This window comes from Schistocerca serialis, chromosome 5 (genome assembly GCF_023864345.2).
Source record: "Schistocerca serialis cubense isolate TAMUIC-IGC-003099 chromosome 5, iqSchSeri2.2, whole genome shotgun sequence".
Taxonomy (NCBI): domain Eukaryota; kingdom Metazoa; phylum Arthropoda; class Insecta; order Orthoptera; family Acrididae; genus Schistocerca; species Schistocerca serialis.
Genome location: NC_064642.1, coordinates 203,294,287 through 203,315,887, shown reverse-complemented (window position 1 = coordinate 203,315,887; position 21,601 = coordinate 203,294,287). Strand labels below are relative to the sequence as shown.

Below are 21,601 nucleotides of genomic sequence, written 5' to 3'. Positions count from 1 at the left end.
TCAGGGATCGAGACATGGCTGCATGATCCGTTACAGCCATGCAGATAAGACGCCTGTCATCTCGACTGATAGTGATGCGAGGCCATTGGGATCCAGCACAGTGTTCCATATTACCATCCTGAACCCACTGATTCCATATTCTGCTAACAGTCATTGGATCTCAACCAACGTGAGCAGCAATGTCGCGATACGGTAAACTGCAATTGCGATAGGCTACAATCCGACCTTTATGAAAATCGGAAACATGATGGTACGCATTTCTCCTCCTTACACGAGGCATCACAACAACGTTTCACCAGCCAACACTGGTCAACTGCTGTTTGTGTATGAGAAATCAGTTGGGAACTTTCTTCATGTCAACATGTTGAGGGTGTTGCCACTGGCGTCAACCTTGTGTGAATGCTCTGAAAAGCTAATCATTTGCATATCACAACATCTTCTTCCTGTCGGTTAAATTTCACATCTGTAGCACGTCATCTTTGTGGTGTAGCAATTTTAATGGCTAGTAGTGTATATATGGGACACGAAATCATGTAACGCCAGTGACAGTCGATCTTTCTTCCCAATGAACTATTTTTGGAGTTGCCTGTTTGCAGTTAGTGCACCCTATAGTTTTGAATTGAGCGGACATTCTTCCTCATTGTGAGCCATTTGTGCAGAATAAGGGTTTTACTCTGTACCATACTGTATCGTATGTACTTTGAGCCTTACCCTACTGTGGTGGTCTACAGTGGTGGCTCATGACAACTGCATATTATGCCAAATACATATTGAACTGGATACTATGCATCAACAATGCAGCCACTGTGTAAACATTGTGCATCCCAGTTCACAAATTCCACAAATGAGTGCAGTGCTGGAGTATACAGTGCCTCACAAGTGACTCTCCAGCAACACGTGTTCTTCAAAAGTGACAGTGACACTTGACAATTGCCAATAATTCCTCACAACAGCCCTCTATGACTGACTTATTGTGAGACTTCATCACCACCTCTGGTTTGCATGCGGAGCATAGTGAATCACTAGTACTGACTAATTGTATCTATGATCTCCCGCTGTGAATGATGTCTCATCCATGGTGTGTGAAATAATTTCTGATCTAGTGCTGATACAGCCACAAATTCAGATGCACAATCTGCTCATGCTACCAACCACATCATGCGAAAATGAACAATCATCGACATTACCACTACCAATTGTTCCATGGCAGCTGGCATAACCATCTTTCAGAGATGTGATTCTTGAGTTTCTCCCGGCGTATTTGATAATCAAAATATCCACGGGTGTGCTGCCGGTCTATAGTGTCCAACGGGCACAATATTTCGGCGATCATACATGTCGCCATCATCAGGTGAACTGACGGACTGAGCTCCTGTGAACGTGCCAGCACGGAGATCCGTACGCTATGGCTGCTCAGAGGGAACTGGGTTCGGTCGTGGCACGTTTGTCATCTGGCCACATGGTATGGATAAACTCCTTGACTTCCGTACACATCTAAACTCCATACACCCCAATATCAAATTCACTATGGAGACTGAAACGGAGGGTAAATTACCTTTCCTTGACGTCTTGGTCAAGAGAAGGGCTGATGGCACCCTAGGTCATGGGGTATATCGGAAGACTATGCACACTGATCTGTATTTGCACGCAGACAGCTGCCACCACCCTTCACAGAGGAATGGGGTACTTAAAACTCTAGTACATAGGGCGTGCACTATCTCTCACGCAGAGAGTCTACCCCACTAATTGGAACATCTGAGAACTGTATTTCGAAAAAATGGGTACTCAGAGTGGCAGATTCAACGTGCTCTCCGCCCAACCACTGCAGCACAACCTGTTGAGATGGATGAGATCACGAGGGAGGAGGTAGGCACTGCATTTATTCCATACACAGGCGCACTCTCGGGGAAAATCGCCCGCATTCTGAAGAAACACCGGGTCGGAACTGTGTTTTGTCCTCCAAATAAAACTCTTGCACTGGTGGGGAGCGCCAAAGATGACCTCGGTTTGAGGAAGGTCGGGGTGTACCAGATTCCGTGCCAATGTGGCAAGTCATATATTGGTCAGATGATGCGTACCGTCGAGGATTGATGCCGTGAACACCAGAGGCACACTCGACTGATGTATCCGAGCAAGTCGGCGGTTGCTGAACATTGTTTGTTGGAAAATCACGCCATGGAGTATGACCGCACGAGGATTCTGGTACAGACGTCGAGATACTGGGACAGCGTTGTTAGAGAGGCCATTGAAATTCGCACCAATGACGACCTCATAAACCGTGACTGTGGCTATAATCTTAGCAAGGCTTGGGAACCAGCGATCGGGCTAATCAAGAGTAAATCGAGCAAACGTATAGTTGTGACGACCACGGCGGACAGAGCCATCACACCGACGTCATCTCAGACGCCGTCGCAATCTGTTCCACCGCGCGACCGTGGTGCGGGGCGCGGGTGGCGGAGGGAGCGCGCCGCGGGCGGAGGGTATTTAAATCGGCCGCCGCCGCGACCGAACCCAGTTCCCTCTGAGCAGCCATAGCGTACGGATCTCCGTGCCGGCACGTTCACAGGAGCTCAGTCCGTCAGTTCACCTGATGATGGTGACATGTATGATCGCCGAAATATTGTGCCCGTTGGACACTATAGACCGGCAGCACACCCGTGGATATTTTGATTATCTTTCAGAGAGTTTACAATATGAAAGGGTGGTTCCAAAATGTGGACCTTGACCTGATGGGACCCCTCCCTATATCTGAGGGTCTCTGATACATCCTTTCAGTCATCAACCCGTAACACAGCAGGTAGAAGCCATCCCTCTCCAAGACTTGTCGGAAGAGTCAACAGCTAGAGCCATCCCAGTACGCATGCCTGGTGTCCATAATCATCAGCCAGGCTAACAGTTTGAATCTGATCTGTCCAGTGAATCATGTAACCTCTGTGGCACTCATTATTATTGAAGTACCGCCTGTCACCCTCAAAGCAACAGGCTTGACGACCACTAAAAACTACCCTTATGTGCCGTGACAGTCTCTGGACAGAAGCTTTACCGTGGGCATTATTAGGCATAAGCACCGCCCACAAAGATGACCTTGGTGACTCCTTCGCTGAAGTTCTGTATGATGAGCCAATTGCCATTCCCGTCAACTTTGTGCTACAGGTACCGCCGGTGGAAACCACCTAACTTCCCACTCTCTTTGTCATGGTAAAATAACCCATTGCAGGGCTCAAGATAATGCCTCTGCAATCTCACAGGACCCCTAAAGTTTTCATCCGTAAGACACTCACACAACACAACCATGTCATGCTTTAGGATGGCATGATTTGGCTTGTTTCACAGCCTCCTTATACAGACCTGTGCAAGGCTCTAAAACATGGCACACATGCGTTTGAAATACTACTGAATGGAACACTCAGCACAGTATCTATGAACTGTCTAAAACCAACATGGACACTTCACAAAAACCCATCCACCCACAACACATCAATCCCCACCACCCGACATGGCAACCTGACAGAATACACCATGTTCATCAATGGTTTCATTGTATGACTCGACAGCAAAGACTTCTGACTGAACAACCTTAGTGTCAAACTGCTTGAAAAGTTCCCGGTTATTGAAGATCAACATCCTGAATGTGATGTTGGGAACATCAGCCAGCATTTTACACATTCCTATGAACTAACCAATGATGTGGGCAGAGCAGCTGTCACATAACAGCTGACCCTGGATTGTTTTCTTACAGTCACTGCCTGCCAGAATATCACATCCCTCCACCACCAAATCGAGGACCATGAAAACAACTCCATGCAAGCTGATGTCTTCAGAATGTCCCTGACATTCTACAACAGTACTGCTATAGACATATTTGGTGTACACACGCATACCTGCAAGATTGTCACCCTCATGCTGTGCAACGGGAGCCAGACCAATTCTGCTCCAACAAATCTAGCGGGGACATTGTCCTGCTTGAGCCTGCAACATATTGTCTACCATGACACCATTACACGAATGCCATCTTTTTGCACCTTTATAAGCCCAATGCAATCATGCACTATAGAAGGCAGATGGGGAGGGGACAGTGTTCTGTGAGACACCATGTCATGAAACCCTGCTGACAATTGATCTTGCTTCAGAATGGGCTATCTTTGGAGTTTACTGTGTGTAGCTAGTGCACTCTACGATTTTTGATTGAGCAGACGTGCTTTCTCATTGTGTAACATTTGTGCAAACTAAACTTTTATTCCACCCTTATCATGTTGTATGTATTTTGCATCATACCCTACCATACTGATCTACATGTATGTATTGTACTACTTAACTTGGTTCTTGTGTTAGTCAATTGTTTAGTATAAAATGTATTTTGTCTGTTTGGAAGCTTATTTTTGAAGCATTCGTCAGTTACTTTGCTTTTCTCTATGGGAACACTATCATTAAATTGTGTCAAAAAATTCTTTAAAAATGTGTCAAATATTATCATTGTTGAAAGTATAATGTGTGGAGCTAACAACCTTGTTCCCTCAGTTCAATAATCATGGCAATACTTACACAAAGATAATTAAGTTTCAACATTACTGTCAGCATCATCCAACATAAAAATGTATATTACTTTATGTAGGAAAATAGAATTGTAGATAGGCTGATCCTAAGTTGATTATAACAGTAATTAATGGCCAATAAAATATACTCATCTTGATTTCTCTTAGAAAAATTGGATCACCTCAGTTTCCTATAATATTCAGAGTATGATTTCTTTGGAGGCCCTGGTCTTGACACTTTTACGAAAAGAAAATGAACCTTTTAATATTGGATGATTAAAGTATAGTCTTGACTTCATCCTGGACAATAATATGGTTATCTCCATTTATGTCATAAATGACACTAGTTAAAATAAATGACACTAGCCCTGCAGGAACTTGAGCAATATGCACAATGCCACCTCAAAAAGCTCTCCATCCTGCTCACTTCCTACTCCTGCCTTGGAGTACCACTGTACACCACCTCTACAACAACCTCCAAACCTCCCCCACATCCCCTCATAGCTGACAAACCCTGTCTCGCAGACCTACTACACTTACCCCACCCTTCAAAACTCCCTCCCACCACACACAGAATCTAGTTAAAAATGATTACTTTCTAATTAAACACTCCCTTAAGTTTCACTAGTTTTATACTTTCTGCTATTACTGTTGTAATATTAACAATGCTATTCCTGACACAGTCCAATTTTACTGTAGACATGTCACAATAAAGAACTTCACATTATTTAACCTGGAAGCCGACCACAGATTTGGCTTCCTATATCTGTCCTCCTCCAACCCAAAACAGTGACTCCTCTCAAAAAAATTATAATACAGAAAAACAAAGGTATCACATCTCATTGGTCCAAAGAGTTTGTATGGTAAAATTATAGCTACTCAGAGTTGACAATTGTAAGGAAAGTACTAAGCAGTACACAAACATATTTTACAGAGGAAAGCATATATTTCTAAGCATAACTTTTGGTAATGGAATTCTGAACTGGAATAATTTTAATATATCATTATTGTCATGTTACTGATGAAAAACACTAATCAAATTTCACAGGATAATTAACATCTTCAAAAGTGACATGAAAAAGAAAGATATGAATTTTCAAACTATAAAGAAAAAAATACAAGAAGATAAATGAAATTTCAAGTGATGGTCACCAAACAACATAATGATCCTGAAAACTCCCACAACAAAAGTAAGATGTACAATTTTCTAAGAAACATAAAGGTATGAATGGTATTAAAATATTAATTAAACAGAAAAATATCATAAACTACTGTTGATCTGTTGACACGATGACACAGATCTGTTTCAAAGGGAATTACAAAACCTGACTACGACATCACCAGTGACAAGTCAGGTGATCACAACTTTTGGGACAGACCTAGTTATATAACACTTATCAAGACAGAGCCAGTTTTAAAATTTACAAACATCTAGTCTGGAAATGCTTAATCTTCTTCTTCTTTCTTCTTCTTTCACTTGCACCTATTTCTTGCAGTTTTTGCAGGGTTGGCATGGTTACAACAGATTTGGAATGGTTAATTTAAAGGGGTGGCCGGATGCCCTTCCTACCACCACTCCATACCCCTCAGGATGGAATCAGTGTACCCCAGCTGTCTGTGTCTAGTGTAAACCATGAAATAGTGCAAATGTGTTTCAAATGTCTGCGAGTCATGGAACTGAGGTGGGACATGGCGACCAGCCCAGTATTCACCTAGTGGGGTTTGGAAAAGCGCCTAAAAACCACATCGAGGCTGGCCGGCACACTGGCTTATGTCGTTAATCTGCTGGGTGGATTCGATCTGGGGCCGGCGTGTCTACCTGAGTCCAGGAAGCAGCGCATTAGCGTTCTCAGCTAACCTGCCAGGTTCTGGAAATGCTTAATCTCAAGAGCAAACTGCACTGTCTTTTGTTTTCCAGTTCAGTGACACCACATTTGTGTCTTGTTACTTCACAATCTGCATTAAAATATACAAATATTCAAATATCATAATGTATCCTTATCTATTTTAATACACTTAACAGCATATCCATTTTCTCTATAAGTACATTGATGATATAAGGATATTACTACTATCTTTAAACTGTCAAAAACTGTTCTTCACACAAAAAAATCTAGATGCAGTCTAATAACCGAGCAATTTGGTGACTGGTTAACGTAGACTGCCACACCACTCTTACACAAAACATTAAGCCTTTTACGCTACATAGAGCTTGCACGGGATAACTTGGCCAGTGTGCAGAAACCCACTCTCATTCTCAGCGCTGGGAGAGTTAACCCCAGTCTTCTGAAGGGGTGGCCGCCAAAGTAGCCTTTCACTTACACACCTGTGAGCTTTGTCTATTACGAAGAAAACATTCTCTGTCTGCCTTGGCTAGAGTGTGAGAATGGAGGTGTGTGGATGCCAGTTGTACTGCAACTTCTCTCAAATGATTTTAAAGATTTAAAGAAATTATTTAGTAAAAAAAAAAAAAAAAAGGAAAAGAAGAAGGGGTTCTCATGCGTCTCATAGCCTCATGCACCATCTTCATGATGAACTGCTTTTCATTTATTAATGGTCATAGTTGTGTGATATTTCTATGCCTGGTAATATACTGTGCTAAAATTGAATACTTCGTGATGAAAAATAGGGATCACTATGAGTTTGTATTTGGTGCGTGTAAGTCCATTTATTGCTGCATACAAAATGGAGCTAACACATTGAATTTTTCTTTAAACTTGAGATGTCTACATCTATCACCAGTCTCAAGAAAATGGATTATATGTAGTGAACCCAATCATCTGCACAAATGAGAGCAGAAGTGAAATATTAATTTCATCCTTCAGATCTCATAAACAGTTTGAGATACTGAAATGGATTTTTAGCAAATGATAACATGCAAATCAGAGAGTATTATGCCACATAGCTAACATGCAAAACTTTATCTGTTGTGATATGCAAGTGACTACAGTTTCTTCATTGGGTTATGAATAGCTGGTGAAATGAGAGTTAGTATGAATTTTGTAACACCATAAATGAAGGAAGCACACTATTGCTTTTCGTAAGTTTCTGTCTTTCACTGGTCCTCAGTTATTTAATTAATAGTAGACTGTTTCTGGATTCTGTTGTAATTGCAGCTGGATTAGCATGTTAGTGAGGTGAAACTATGTAACACTGCTGTGTTTTGGAGGAAAAACTGATTTTAACATGGCAAGAAGAGACAGAAAGAAAGGTGTAAAAATAGGCAGAAATAAATCACTCTCTCCGATCCAATTGCAGTGGAATCCTGTACCCATTGTGTTTTTAATAATAAACTGTTGACTTGTACTGGCATAACCTCTTAATGTGGTTGTTTACAGACTTACTAGCTGACCCATACAAGTTTTGTGAGATATGCATTTGTGCAAAGGATTACAAAGTAAAAGTACACCTCCCCTACTGTGCTGTCCCATCTGCATTGGAGCCCCTTCCGCTACCATTGTTCCCTCCTCTACCATGCCTTCTGTGCAGCTAGTGGCTAAGTAATACCTTAAGGGCTTCTTTATCTTTCTGCCTTAGACTAAACTATCATTTAGGCAGAGAGTAGGTACTGTTTTCTGTCAGCCCACAATGCCTGGCGCTCATTCTTCTGCAGCTATCTTCCCTCCTTTTGATGGTTCTGTTGGTGCTGCTGCTACTGTTGTTGGTGAAACTTCTGTTACAGATTGTGAAGGTACTGCTACAGCTGCTGTTGTTGGTAATGGTTCTGCTACTGTTGTTTGTGCTGCAGATGTTGTTGGTGTTGTTGCTAAAGCTGGTGCAAGTGCTGCTAGCTTAATTGTTCCTGCACTTTCTGTTGTTGCTGATGGTGATGCTGTAGCCATTGATCATACTGTTGTTGCCACATTTGTTGCTGCTGCTGCTGTTATTCTTGCCTTTTCTGCTGCTTCTGAAAGTCTTCCCACTACTGCTGACATTGGTGCTGTTGTTTTAATTGATACTACCACTGCTTTTTTCATGTTTGCTGTTGGAAATGGTGTCAGCTTCTCCAAAATAGGAGTCACTTTTGCTCCTTTTTCCATATCATCTCTTAGTGCAGTATTTGCACCAGTGGCCAATACTTGTCTTGATCCGTGCTTATTAGATTCTGTGGCTAATTGTTCTGACAACTGGGAAATAGGTTCCGTTGTTTTTCTACTTATTGATGTAGTTTCCAGAAGATTCAAGAGCTTCTGCCCCATGTATGAGGTATGACTGTCAACTTGCAGTGCAGACCCTCTGTTAATGTATGACACTATGTATTAAGCTATCTATAAGTATTGGTTAACAGCCACATTCTGTCAGTGATACAACAAAAAACTGTTCTTTGTTGTGAAGTGATGTCCAGAGACTATATCATTCATAATAAGTATGATTCTGGTGTGGCAAATTTGCTGCCCAAAAACAATCACTTGAACTTTGCTCTAACTTTTATATCTCCTAACTCAGAGAGTAACAAGCAGCAACAGCCCTCAAAGATGCCATAATTTGTCCTTAAGTAAATTCTCTCCATGCCAAGCTCCAATGTAACTACAAAAATTTAAGAAAATCGACAACTATTTAAATTTAAGATAACTTAAACCTACAGTTAACATGTGGAGAGAAGTGCCTCTCTTTGCAGGATGTTTTGACTTCACAAGCTGTTCTACATCTATTGGTTCATTATCAAACAATAGAAATACATATTACATACACACAAGCTTCTCATTTAAAATAAAAAATCATGAATAAATTCACAAATAGCCAGTATGTTTACACTCTCTTTCCTATGGTGTCATCAGAATTCATTATATTTAAGTGGCTTGCATCATTATTAATATCAGGGACAGGACATCAGGTCTGACAGTGTACTGGCCTCTGACAGAAAGTGTTTTAAACTTCATCTGGCAGTCAGAGAGGTAACCAATAAGACTCAACCAGAAAATAATTGCAATTGATGACTTAAACAATGGTTTTGTCTTGAGTAGTTCTGATCAAGAGCTCTTAGAGTTGTAGTCTTATAGAGGACTAGTTTTGGTTCACCCCTCACAATAAATTCCCAATAAAAAAAGTAGGACATTGTGCACCAGTGACTCATAATATACGAGGGCAGTTCAATAAGTAATGCAACACATTTTTTTTCTGAAACAGGGGTTGTTTTATTCAGCATTGAAATACACCAGGTTATTCCCCAATCTTTTAGCTACACAACACTATTTTTCAACGTAATCTCCATTCAATGCTATGGCCTTACGCCACCTTGAAATGAGGGCCTGTATGCCTGCACGGTAGCATTCCACTGGTCGATGTCGGAGCCAACGTCGTACTGCATCAATAACTTCTTCATCATCCGCGTAGTGCCTCCCACGGATTGCGTCCTTCATTGGGCCAAACATATGGGAATCCGACGGTGCAAGATCGGGGCTGTAGGGTACATGAGGAAGAACAGTCCACTGAAGTTTTGTGAGCTCCTTTCGGGTGCGAAGACTTGTGTGAGGTCTTGCGTTGTCATGGAGAAGGAGAAGTTCGTTCAGGTTTTTGTGCCTACGAGCACACTGAAGTCGTTTCTTCAATTTCTGATGAGTAGCACAATACACTTCAGAGTTAATCGTTTGACCATGGGGAAGGACATCGAACAGAATAACCCCTTCAGCGTCCCAGAAGACTGTAACCATGACTTTACCGGCTGAGGGTATGGCTTTAAACTTATTCTTGGTGGGGGAGTGGGTGTGGCGCCACTCCATTGATTGCCGTTTTGTTTCAGGTTCGAAGTGATGAATCCATGTTTCATCGCCTGTAACAATCTTTGACAAGAAATTGTCACCCTCAGCCACATGATGAGCAAGCAATTCCGCGCAGATGGTTCTCCTTTGCTCTTTATGGTGTTCGGTTAGACAACGAGGGACCCAGCGGGAACAAACCTTTGAATATCCCAACTGGTGAACAATTGTGACAGCACTACCAACAGAGATGTCAAGTTGAGCACTGAGTTGTTTGATAGTGATCCGTCGATCATCTCGAACGAGTGTGTTCACACGCTCCGCCATTGCAAGAGTCACAGCTGTGCACGGCCGGCCCGCATGCGGGAGATCAGACAGTCTTGCTTGACCTTGCGGCGATGATGACACACGCTTTGCCCAATGACTCACCGTGCTTTTGTCCACTGCCAGATCACCGTAGACATTCTGCAAGCGCCTATGAATATCTGAGATGCCCTGGTTTTCCGCCAAAAGAAACTCGATCACTGCCCGTTGTTTGCAACGCACATCCGTTACAGACGCCATTTTAACAGCTCCGTACAGCGCTGACACCTGTCGGAAGTCAATGAAACTATACGAGACGAAGAGGGAATGTTCGAAAATATTCCACAAGAAATTTCCGGTTTTTTCAACCAAAATTGGCCGAGAAAAAAAAAGTGTTGCATTACTTATTGAACTGCCCTCGTATTTGTAAATCCAACTGACATTTTTGAGGACCTCTGATTCTATAGATTATAACATTTCACTACAGTAGGGAAAATAATATGCTAAGAAGACTGTATTGACAAATTATACCACAGCAATGAAACTGGATTCAGAGTGGGGAAATGTTAAATATTGAGCCCCGCAAGGTTAATTATTTGGCCACTCCTGTTCTTGAGCTACATAAACTATTTACCAAAAACCTGCAAAACCCTCCTAAAACTGTCATGTTTGCTGCTGATATAAGTATACTGATAAAGGGCTCAAACACATTCAGGACAAAACTGGAATAGTTTAACAGCAACTTAATCTTGCAAAAACCAGTATTATGCAATTACAAAGAAATAATAGGTACAAAACATCAATGGTGTAATCTCCCCCTCCCTCCTTTTTTGTTGTCACTACTACTGTCAATGGTAAAGTTAAAAACAATGAGAGGAGTAAGATTTATAATAAACTTTTTGCCTCTTCTTTTCTTGTAGTTGGCTCCAGTTCTTCATGTCTAGAGGTCTGGTTCTTGAAACAGAAATTTTCAAATTTTAAGTTCTCTTGTTTCAGTGATGTAAATAAATTTGATGAATGCCTGTGCAGATTTTTTGTTTTATTTGATGTTTATTTGCTTCACATTTTAGTATATCCCAGTGTCTTAAATGAATATCCTGAGAAACATAACAGAATTATATTGTCATATGAATCTGCGGACATAGTGTATATTCTCTTCCAGCCTAGGGATCATTATGCATCCATGTTCAAAGGTCTTGTCTTCTATACTAAAAGTGAACAGCACCTGAGATTTCACCAATTTGGTTTGCTTACCAGTAGCTCCTCTTATCTTTACATGTACTATGGGCATTTCCACAAGGTTTGTCAAGGTGTGTTAATTTTTTAAATTGGTTCTTCAAAACTCTTTCAAAGTACTGTCCCTATTCCTATAATGAGGACCATTTAAAAATTCTCTTTTGATTCTCCCCTGATCAGCTTCTAACCAAAATTTATTTAAAAAAACTTTTCTCAAAACTTTGATATGTTTCCCACTGACTTAAATTTAAATTTACCCATGATAGAGCTTTGCCTTCAAGACACCTTTTAAAAAAATTTATTTTTTGTTTGTCATTCATGCCTGGCACAAAACTACCTCTACAGTGGTGCAGAAAATCCACTGGATGTAAATTGTCTGATGGAAAACTTTTGATAGGAGTATTGAGCCACACAATACCATTGTTTGCACACAGATTTTTGTAAATGCAGTTTTCCTGAACTTCTGAAATTTTTTGATCTAAAACAGTTACATTAGTTTGCATACTGTTTTCAACATTTAATGTTTTTTGGTTTAAACTGGCAATGTTTTGTTCCATTCTTTTCTGCTACGGCCTTCTGTTCAACTCTGTCATCATCAACATTCTTCAATTGTCTTGCTGACTCAACTGTCAACTCATTTTTCATTTCTACTTTGTAACCCACTTTTTAACCCCTCTGACAACCCATTTTTTAGCTCTGAAACTTGATTACTAAGTTGGTACATTTGATCTTGTACTTGCCTAATTTACAATAGTTATCTGTCTTCATTTTCTCTGTTTTTGCCAAAATTAACTGCAAAATATGAGTTTTTACTGTTTCCTTGCTGACTATGATTTCACTCAGCTCAGACATGTCCTGACTGGATTCTGCAGATTTCACTTCTATCTCACTCCTACCGTTGTCTCTATTCATTTTGTTAGCACGCCCATGAGTCCACAAACAAATTAACCTCATGAACAGTTTGTAGTAATCTTTCCTTTTTGATATCCCTGATTGTAGTTGTAAATTCCTCTTTCATTCAATCCAGGCCATCTTTGTTGGTAGTGTATTATTATGGTTGATATGATTTGCTTTTTTGGACAGCCCTCGGTCTTCTTTCCTTGGTCATTGGAAATTCATTCACACATAAATTGTAAATGCACTAAAGTACTATGTTCTTTTCTGTAGCAGACAGAACTTCATTATTAGTCAACTGATCCCGGATGAGCCCCCACTTGTAATCTACCCCTTCCTCATTTGTTATTGTCACTACTACTGTCGATGATAAAGTCTTTTCAAAAAATACGAGAGGAGTAAGATTTACAACAAGCTTTTTATGTATCATCTTTTCTTGTAGTTGGCTTTAGTTTTTCATGTCTATGAGTTTGATTCTTGAAGCTGAAATTTTCAAATTTTAGGTTCTCTTGTTCCATTTGATCTAAATAAATTAGATGAATGCCTGTGCAAATTTTCTTATGTTTATTTGCTTCACATTTTCCTATATCCCACTGTCTTTTGAATTTTCATGCCAACAAAGCCAATACTACATTGTTCTTCTAAAATACAAACACATCCAACCACATCAGAAGCATACCCACTACTACTTCCTCACTCTGTGGTAATAACAATATTGCAAAGGGCTTAGAAATTTTCTCGACAAATGAATTTCTATTAATTTATAAATGAACCCAGAAATAACCATAATAAACAGTACCAGATTATGTAATTAATAATAGAAATATTAAGTGTGCCAAATATCTCATAATTTCAATTTTTTTAATAATTTTAACTGTACATACGGAGCTAGTGCATATTGATTGTAACAATGAAAATAAAGTAATTCAATTTCACTGTTTTTAGCTAGAAATATAACATATTGTGCATAAAATTATTCGAAATTTTTCAAATAGACAGTTGAGATAATATCGAACTGTCCAAAATTCGAAAATTAGTTCTGGTATCGACTACTTCTGTTGAGGAAAAGTAATGCTAGAGGAGGGTGTCCCTTTACAAAGGACCTATATTAGATGAATCTCTATGTGTCAAGTTCTCAGGCATCGAGTTGGAGAATAAACTGAGTTGGCACCAGCATATGGACAAGTTAACAAAAAAACCTCAGCTGTGCTTACTTTACACTTATAAATCTGTCTTACTGTGTCAAACTCCATAAGAGATTGCCTAGCGTATTTTTGCTTGAAACTGTGCTATAGAATAATCTTCTGGGGTAACGCCAATTAAGTTCAATATTTATTTTATAGAACTGTGCAGTAAGAATATTGTGTGAAGCTGATAATCAAACCTCATGCAGAACTAACTTCAGGGACCATTGTCACCAATACTTCTTAACTTTATTTATGTTTAACACAAATAGGGAATTCAGGATGAACTGTGAAATTCAAAACAAAATATTAGAAAAGCAATAACTTTCAGGTAACAGTAAGTTATCAAATTATGGAAATGTAGTATAGTAACACTTACACATTAAAATGTATTTAACCACCAGTTTCAGAAGTCACACATCCATTCCGAAGCAACCATTAGCAGTGATGTCACCACTTTGTTACAGTGTAGGGGCACCACAAGCACTCAGAAATGGGAGAAAGTGGTCACTTTACTGCTAATTGTAGTTTTAAAATCTACATCAGTCAATGTTTGCCATCTGAAACTAGTCATTAAATAAACTTTCCTAAACAGGTAAGACTGTGTGCTGCATTATTGTTCACATAGAGATTTTGTGACCCTGACTGCAATTCAGATGTGAGTTTCATTTTTTCTGTAAAAGTTTATTAAACTGCTGGTAGATGTCAGGCAAGAGAGTGGACGGAAAGAATCCGGGGACGTCAGATCCGGTGAATGTGCGGGACATGGTATGGTGCTTCGACGACAGATTTTTTGCATGCTTCCTATTTACCACCCTGTATATCCTCACTCAGTTTCCACATGGTTCACTGCTTCTGGCTTTTAGGGTAATCTAGTAAGACACTGATAGCACATGCAAAGAAAGTGATTGTTCTGAGGTAATGTCTGATAGCTATGCAATACACCCTAAGTACAGGTAATGTGAGTACAATCATAACTGACCAAAGCCAATAGGGAAACTACTGTTGTATACACTCATTTAAGGCTGCCTATGATAGTTTTACAACTCTCTTCTTCTACAACTACACCCATACTCTGCAAGCCACCATGAAGAGCATAGCAGAGAACTTTGTACCAATTGTTAGGTTCCTTCCTATTCCATTAATGCATGGAGCATGGGAAGAATGATTGAATGACTCTGTGCATGTTTTAATTATTCTAATCTTATCCTTATGATCCCTATGTGAGGAATACATAGGTAGCTGTAGTATATTCCTAAAGTTATCATTTGAAGCTGGTTCTTGAAACTTTGTTAGTAGACTTTGTCATGATAATTTATGTCTATCTTCAAGAGCCTGCCAGTTCAGTTTGTTCAGTTCCTCTGTGATACTCTCTTGTTGATCAAACAAACCTGTGACCATTCATGCTGCCCTTCTCTGTCTATGTTCAATATTCTCTGTTAGTCCTGTTTGGTATGGGTCCCACACACCTGAGTAATATTCTAGAACCAGTTGCATGAGTGATTTGTAAGCAATCTCATTTATAAACTGATTGCACTTCCCCTGTATTCTACCAGTAGACTGAAGTCTACCACCTCCTTTCTACTGAGCCTCTGTGATCATTCCATTTCGTATCCCTACAAAGTGTTACACCCAGGTACATGTATGAGTTGAGCGATTCAAACAGTGACTCATTGATAGTATAGGCATAGGATGCTATACTTTTTATTTTGTTAAGTGTGCAATTTTACATTTTTGAACATTTAAAGCAATCTTTGCACCACTTTAAAATTTTATCAATATCTGACTGAACATTTATGCCGCATCTTTCCTTATCGATAAATGGATCATATACAAAAAGTCTGAGGTTACTATTAATATTGTCTGCATTGTCTTAATATACTATACAAAATTAGTCTTCAATGGGTGCTTTTGACTGTGACATTATAACTTGAATCATTCCACATTCCAGAAGGCCCACAATGATGGGGTTTGCAGAGCATGATGTGTGAATTAATTACTGAATGAATAAAACTGCATCATTTCACTTACACAACTTCACTTACATATTACTCCTTTCACTCATTCCAGCTTTCCTTTTCATAGCTTACTTATGCACTAGAAGATAACTGAAACTAAAAAATGAGCAACAGAAACACTCTTATATAAAATCCATTGTTTGTCAGGATACATTTGTCTGCAAATGCACTTTATTTGAGAATGATCTTTTTTGGAAAATTATCTCTCATTGTTAGTTTCTATGATTTTTGCTCTGTGTGGGGGTTTGTCTCATAGAATGTGTCTATCATTTTTGTGATTCTTGTTTTTAATTTCATTTCAAGATTATAATGATGCTTATTTTAGGTATGTATATGCTTGACAAAGAGATTCTTGCAAGTCTCTATTTTGAAAGTTGGCAGCTCTCTTACTCACGTATTGCATATACCAGGAACTTGTAAATCTGTTACAAATAATTTAAAAGATAGAAATAAAATTTTAATATCCATGAGTGTGATAAAAAGCTAAAAGAAAAGTTTCATGACTAAGCAGTAAGGACACCAGATTCTAAAATTTGAACTACAAAAAATGTGATAGAAATTTACAATATTGTCCACACAGGACAAAATTTTTTTATCATTCTCAATTTTTTTAAACTTCTAAGGTCATTTTTATAAGATCACTGCTTTTATTCCGTAACCAAATTTATAGTGCATGTGAAATAAGAGACTCGAAAGAAGATGTTGCAAAATCTACTACTGAAAATAGTGCAAACTCTGTTATGAGCAAAGCACATATTCATACATAAGATTCGTATTGTATTCCACAATATGGAAAGAGAGTTTGAATGAATAAACTGATAAATCTTAACTATGTAGATCTGCCACTATTTAACAAAACTGTGCAATTATTCTTAAAGGTGTAGTGAGGACGTAGTCAATATATATAGCTATTTGAGTTTTGTGTTTATGGGATTGTCGTGGGTCAATATTTTATGATACATTGGTAGCCTTCTGTAACATTACAAACCTCTCAATCATTATACAGGTTGAATTTCCTTATTTTATGGTGCAAGAAGTTAAATGTAGGTTGATCAGACTGTAGCACGTTGTTAAAAACACATTTACTATTCCAGAGACCTTCTTCATTAAGAATATGCTGGTACTTATCAGTTTTAACACCCAAGACTTTAGTCTTTCCAGTTTCTTTTAAAACTGGGACTTCAAGCTTAGAAAGATTTTGGTTCACTGTATGTACTGGTATTTCCTTTTTTTTTGCATGTGTGAATGAATTATTCTCAATAAATCTTTATTTGTCTCTAATAATGAAAGATACTATTCTTGTTATAAGTGTAAAGCCTTGTTTATCCAGTGCTCTGTGTTACAGTTTTGTGGTTTTATCACTTTACGTAGATTCACAACTTATAAACAGTTGTATAGATGTTCACCTTTATTTAGCTGGCAAATTTATATGTTAAATTTGATTTAAAAAAAAAAAAAAATGTCGTGTGACTAGGGCCTCCCATCGGCTAGACTGTTCGCTGGGTGCAAGTCTTTCAATTTGACGCCACTTCGGTGACTTGTGCATCAATGGGGATGAAATGATGATGATTAGGACAACACAACACCCAGTCCCTGAGTGGAGAAAATCTCCGACCCAGCCGAGAATCAAACGCGGGCCCTTAGGATTGACATTCTGTCATGCTGACCACTCAGCTACCAGGGGCCTACTTAAATTTGATGAAATAGTGTAAATTTAATGGAATTTTGTTACTTCTGATATAATGACTGGGAAAAATAATTATTAATAATTTAGTGGTAAATGAAATTTTCTTTTCTGTTTATAATAAAGGGGAATATGTTACTTAAAAACTAAGTGAAATTTGTGATGTCTTTGATAGTGCACACACACACACACACACACACACACACACACACACACACACAGGTGAACATATATTTTCCAGTAGAAAAGAAGAAAAGGGGGGGAGAGAGAGAGAGAAGGAGGGAGAAAGAGAGAGAGAGAGAGAGAGAGAGAGAGAGAGAGGGAGCGAGCAGAAATGAATTTGTGATATGTGGCAGTCTTACTTGTCCTGTTGCGTTATCAGATTTTGTATGAAACACCTCTTCTTATTAAGCTGTCAAGCTGTCATGCATCTGTAGTGGAATACAATCTCTGATATCACCAAGGAACTGAAGACAGTGTGTTTATCATTGTTGTGAAAAACAAGAATCAATACAGTTTTTATTTTACTTCAGATTTCTATGTTTCCTTAATTTGGACATGGAAACACACAAATTTATGGTAAGCATTTAATCTAGATTTTTATGTTTTTTATTCTGTTTCTAGCTAGCAGACTTATTAGAAAGAGATATTCACTATTTGGCTGTACTGCAGAGCATTGAAGGAGGGAAGATATTTCCAGATTCATATGGTGAAATCAAATTTTCTGCCAACTGTTTGCGTTACCTTGCTGGCTGGGCTGACAAAATCCATGGCTACACCATTCCTGCAGGTAATGAGCTTCATATCTTAACCACAGTAGCAAATGATAGCAGCATACCAGCTTAATAGCCCATAAGCATAAGTAATTGGCTATGTTTTGACTGTAATAGATAATGAAATTTTGTGGATGATTTATTTGTTGCAATTATAGCTGTGTGTGTGTGTGTGTGTGTGTGTGTGTGTGTGTGAGAGAGAGAGAGAGAGAGAGAGAGAGAGAGAGAGAGAGAGAGAGAGAGAGATACTCCAATCGAACCACACTATGGTCATCCCAGAAATGTCTCAGCATCGCCTCCCCTGAAGATGGTATGGTCTTTGCCTTCTTTGGTGGGAGTGAACCAACAAGTTCCCACTGCTTGCTTTGCTTCTTTTCCGTGGGGTCACAATGAAACATTTAGCAATTATACATGGTGGTTAGGTGGCAAAAGAAGTTATCTGGCTTGATCTGACACAACTGGAACATTTCTGCTTCTGCCATGGTTTACTGGGCTCTTTGAATGGGAATGAGCTATCACAGAACAAAGTGGACAGTGACCATTGTCATGTTTGTAATCTCATGTGAAATGCTGACATCTAATCCACGAGTTGTTTTCACTTTTTCCCCTATTGCCTCGATTGTTATATGCTTGTTTTTGAGCACCTGGGCTTCTGCTTCTTCTGTGATTCCCAGCTCTGCTTTACCTTTCAAACTTCTTTGGTCTCACTGAAGTGTCTGTACCATCTAATCATTATGGTGGAGTGTAGCTGTACCCTTCCACCAACTCAGCACTGATGATTGCAGCATTGTTCTGTTTCAGTTGCAAAAGAAATTACCACATGATACGGTACTTTAGTACCATGCTATGGTACTGCAGCATGTGGATTTGGATGTGTACTGTGACTGCAGACATGTAATCTTATTTTATGCTGTGATAATTAGATCTCTGACTACTCATCATGTGATGGAAGAAGAAAAACTAGCTCTGTACCTGGAAAAAGGAGAGAGACATGAAAGAAAAGGGTTGAAAGTAAGAATGGCTATTGTTGCTGACTTTAAAACGTCCTGAGCTTTACTGTTGCTGTTTCTATCAAAGCTTTATGTGTTGTGCAGTCCTTTTGATCCAGGGATTAGAGAATCTTGGCTGCTATTTGCGTTTTTGTTTTTCCTCTTCCCTCTTTCTTATCTATGCTTCTTTCTAAAATATGACTAGCACTGTCAAAGAATCTCCCACAACTGCTGGTGGTGGAACAGAGTGTGAACCTTCGACAATGCTAGCCACTTGTGTTGGTGAAACAACAGAAACCACTAAATAACCATCAATTGAGATCCCAAGATGAATGCTGACAGGCAATGCGCCAAGATGTGGCCATAAAAGCCTCACCAATTAATGTTTATCATCTGACCAGACACTGATAATAGTTGTAATGATGTTACTCATATCAGCTAGTACTGCATATGAATTAACTTAAAGGACATAGATAAAATAAAATAAGACAGCTAAAGTCTTTTAAATTTCAGATGGCCCTTACTTCACCTACACAAAGAAAGAGCCTGTTGGAGTGGTTGGGCAGATAATACCATGGAATGCTCCTGTCGTGTCAGCTGTACAGAAATTAGCTCCAGCTTTTGCTACTGGATGCACTGCAGTACTGAAGCCTGCTGAAGATACACCTCTCAATGCCTTATATATTGCAGCTCTGTGCAAAGAAGTGAGTGTGGTTTCTTCTGTAAGCCTTTTTTGAGACTTGTACAGAATAACAGAAAATATCTACAATGACTGCAAGTATCTACACACTATCATAGATTGGAGAAATTTATAAAGATTATGGTGTCACTCTCAGAGTAAAACTCCCAGTATTATCTACAGCCTCATTGAAGCAGTAGACTTGCAACATGAGGACATGCAGTTAGATTAGGAGACTGTTTGCTACAGAGGAAATATGTCAGTTAAGGTATTTAAGCTTCACTAAACACAACCAGTTGAAATATTTCTGATGTCATAGCAGAGCGAAATTGTGATAGAATAACTCCAACTCCAAACAACCAGCTCATCCCCATATTTTAATATAGAGTGAGAATGAAGAACTGAAACTGACTGATATGTACAATGATTAAGCACGGGACTTGTATTCAGGAAATCTGAAGTTCAAATATGGAGGTAGCTATCCTTATTTTTATTTTCTGTAATTTCCTTAAATCACTTAGTGGCTGCAGGAACAATTCCTTTCACAAAACAGTGGCTAGTGGTAGTATTAGTAATTTCTTCATACAAGAATATTTTTACAATGAAACAGAATTTGCCTACTTAATGCAAACGAAAAACATTAGTCATAAACACACACATATGAATCTATACATATGTGTTTAATGAGAAGAGGTCAGGAGGTCAGCCATGATCTTGTTGAAGTAACCATCTTGGTATTTCTCTGAAGTGATATAGGAATTCCATGGGAAACCTATCTTAGAATTGCTGGACAGAGCATGATCCTCAATCCTTTTGAATCTGAGGCCACTGCCTTAACAAATGCATTGCTTCATTCAGTTGTATCTAGCATACAATGGTAGTGTTTGTACAGGCTTGGAACACATTAGCTTCCTAACTGAAAAGAAGTTGTAGGCTGTTAATTTAGTCACTCAACCATTATCAGCAGCACACACTACACAAACCTGCAGTTGAATTGAGGACTATGCCCATGCTGCTATTTCTCTGTTACATCTTCATGTCTTCCCATCTGCTGTCTGAAAAAATAAGCAGTATTTCTTCATGATGAGTGAGAAATTGAGCTTAGAAGAATGGTAAGACATTAGTATTGATAGTAGTAGTAGTTTTATTTATCTGTAGGTCTCTTTTACAAGGATATTGGACCTGTCTCAGAATTTTGTGCCATCTTGGGTGTATGAATTTCCTGTAAAAAGCATTATGTTGCGTTTGTATAATATTGTGTCAGAGAAATTATTTAGCTGTCATTATTTTTCATGAACTCATACTCTGTTCTCTAACTAATCTTAATTTGTGTAGAATGGACTACAACCTACACTCGACTGTCATTTTAAATAGTTGTGTTATAGTTATCACTTTCATCTCCTGGAGCAACACCAGACAGAAAATGCTGTTTCAAGTTACTCGATAATTGGTTCTTGTTCCATGACCAATGGTAGAACCATTTGTGACGTACTTGCTAATGCTTTCTTCCATATATAAACAACAGACTGGTAGATGAACTCACATTGCATAGTTAGGATATAATTTTTTTTTAATATTTCTTTAAAATGAGCTCGACTACTACTTTCTCATTG

At 38.9% G+C, this 21,601-nt stretch overlaps 1 protein-coding gene across 1 annotated transcript in view; it reads left to right on the top strand.

Moving 5' to 3' along the window:
• LOC126481479 (aldehyde dehydrogenase 1A1-like) overlaps positions 1-21,601 on the top strand; it is a 112,012-nt gene that overhangs the window by 47,571 nt on the left and 42,840 nt on the right. The window contains exons 4-5 of the mRNA XM_050105258.1: positions 18,172-18,337; positions 19,823-20,013. Coding sequence (XP_049961215.1) covers positions 18,172-18,337; positions 19,823-20,013 — 357 coding nt within the window. The remainder of the gene's footprint in view (positions 1-18,171; positions 18,338-19,822; positions 20,014-21,601) is intronic.